This window comes from Triticum urartu, chromosome 7, assembly GCF_003073215.2.
Source record: "Triticum urartu cultivar G1812 chromosome 7, Tu2.1, whole genome shotgun sequence".
Lineage (NCBI taxonomy): Eukaryota > Viridiplantae > Streptophyta > Magnoliopsida > Poales > Poaceae > Triticum > Triticum urartu.
In genome coordinates this window covers 677,404,830-677,407,479 of record NC_053028.1, presented here as the reverse complement: position 1 = coordinate 677,407,479, position 2,650 = coordinate 677,404,830, and the positions used below count along the sequence as shown (strand labels likewise).

Genomic DNA, 2,650 nt, shown 5'->3' with positions numbered 1-2,650 from the left:
AAGATATTATTATATCTAATTTAAAATTGTTTGAATTCAAAATTCAATTGTAAATTTCATCCGAAATTTGTTCGGTATTTCTCGGTAACCGTGGTTACCGGGAATATCGCCCACCCGCGAGAAAATTTGCTTATTTAGCATCCAAAACCTTGATCGGGTGTTCAAAAAACAGGAAAAAATCGCTCAAAAAAAAGAGAAAAAATGGTCATACGGTTGTTTACCCGAGGCGACCGAAGCGACCTCTCGGATGTCGCGCACGAAGAATGGCAACCGGCTCGACCCCACCGGCCCGGCAACCAAGCCTGTCATTATCAATTTCCTCCTTCCCGCGAGCCGGAAATTCTCGCCTTCCTTTTCCCGCCGCTCAGCCAATCCCACGGGGAGCAAGCCGGCGCCGGAGCGCCTTCTTCCCCGACGCAGGTCAGAAGCTCCGCGCGTCTCTCTCTCTCTCTCTCTCCAGTTCGTCACTTCGTTTTTCTGATCTCAAACTACCGTGACACTGTCTCATTCCTTGTGTTTGTCTCGGCCGAAGCAGTGGTGCCGGCGTGACGCTCCATTGGTTTTTCCTTTGTACTGACAGACCCGCTGATTCGTGTAGTTCACCGGACTCGACGACGACGATGCCGGACAGGAGGGGCGCGACCGTGCTGGAAGACCTGCCCGCCGAAATCACCGTCGACAAGATACTCGCCCGACTGCCGCCCAAGGACGTGGGCCGCTGCCGGGCCGTGCGCAGGTCATGGCGCAGCGCCACCTCCACGCCCGAGTTCACGCTCGAGCACCACCGCCGCCAGCCGTCGCTCCCCATCGTCGACGGCCGCCCCTCCCGCTTCGTCGTGCTCCGCGACGGAGCCGCCTCCGACGAGCAGCTCTGGCCCTTTCTCCCGCACGCCACAGACAACGACCGCATCTGCCTCCACGCCGCCAGCGGCGGGCTCCTCGTCTTCTCCCAGGGATGCCGGTTCCACATCAGCAACCCGGCCACCCGCCGGCGGGCTCCTCTGCCGCAGCCCCCAAATTCTCCTCCGCGCTACGGCATACTCGGCCTCTACCGGCATGATTCAACCGGGGAGTACAGGGTGCTCTGGTCCTCGTGTATGAAGCTGCAGGACAGGAACGCGATAACGTTGCACGTCCTCACAGTGGGAGACAACGAGTCGAGAGCCATCAGGGTCACACTGCCGACGCCACGCCTAGAACAGGCACTGCTCGAGGGACTGCCCCGGAACAACCACTATTCTGAAGTTCATCCGCCGGTCCGCCAACGCGACAATCTGCATTGGTTACGGAGATGTTGCGCCGCCGGCATGGGGGAGATCATTGTGTTCGACACGGAAGCCGAGTCGTTCCGGTGGATGCACCTTCCCATCCAGCCAGGCCATTTCGACAAGCTGTTCGACATGGAGGGAAATCTTGCATTGTGTAGTGTCGACCGCCACGGCACTGCTATGGGTGTTTGGGTGATGCAGGACTACGAGGCGGAAAATTGGACGTTCAAGTTCCGGATTGACGTGTCGGTGATCGAGTCATCACGGCCACTTGATTTAACTCCTGATCTGAAGAAGGAAAAGGGAAAGATAAAGAAACACCCACTTGATTCGACGATGGTGGAATATGTCAGCGCGATGACTATGCTCGACGAGCGTGAGTTGCTGATTCAGTTCAATGCTAAACACGTGCTGCATTGCGACACTAATGGAAAGTTCTTAAGGATGGCGAAGATTGGGAAGCGACAGTGTCGTATGGAGCTTACTCCCCATCGCCTTCAAGAGAGCATTATTCCCATTCCGGGAGGTGAGATGGAAAAAGAAGATGAGCCTGCACCTTGGGAGTATGCATGGATGTTCAGCTCTTGATTTGCTATGCCCTTGGGATTATCTATCTATGCTATTGCTATCCTATAAGAGTCATGTGTTTTGCTCCAAGTTTCTCTAAATTATTATTACTGACACTTGTAGAACTGGGCATTTTGGATGGTTGCAGGGGCACCTCTTTTGTCATCAGTTTGTGCTTATGTCTTGAACGTGAAATGAATGTTTTGAACTATGGAGTATCTATGCTACTATTAAAACTTTTCTACTTTTCCTGTGCCCAAAGTTACCTTCTGTTTTCAGGGTTAATTAAGACGCACGAACAAACAAACACTCATTCAGATGAGAAGTTCATCTTACTTTATGCGATAATTTGAGTCAATACTTTTGTCAGAGATATGACACTTTTAGCTGTTCAAATATTTCCATATGCTGGTTGTTTGACCCTTGTTGTTCAGTATCCAATTTGGTGGTCATAACTCCTGCGATGAATGTACTTTGTTGTAGGTTCATCACTGTCCAGTCCGGGTAAAAGATCTTTTTTGTAACTTGTAGTATGTGATGACAGTTAAAGGCAACCTAATGAGTGAATCACTGACCGGGCGAATTGAATGGCAGTACCACGGAAGAGTTAAACACAATTGTGGCCTATTTTGATCATCCATTTTTGAAAATGTCCATATACACTAGACTTGGTATATATATTTATCTATTGGTTGCTAATATTTTAGCCTCTTTGTCTTCATCTTTTTGTGTTGTATAACATAAATTGTCTTATTTGTGTGAGCATAAGGTGTGTTAGTAGTTGTACATTCTGAGTGTTTCTTCCAGAACCCCTA

At 50.2% G+C, this 2,650-nt stretch overlaps 1 protein-coding gene across 1 annotated transcript; it reads left to right on the top strand.

The window, feature by feature from the left end:
- Window positions 1-620: 620 nt before the first annotated feature.
- On the top strand, window positions 621-1,856 carry LOC125519380 (F-box protein At5g18160-like). The gene has a single exon (XM_048684207.1). The coding sequence runs from the start codon at window positions 621-623 to the stop codon at window positions 1,854-1,856; it is 1,236 nt and encodes a 411-aa protein (XP_048540164.1).
- The last annotated feature ends 794 nt before the right edge of the window (window positions 1,857-2,650 follow it).

Coding starts and splice junctions, on each gene's coding strand:
- LOC125519380 (XM_048684207.1), top strand. CDS start 621: ATGCCGGACAGGAGGGGCGCGACCGTGCTGGAAGACCTGCCCGCCGAA.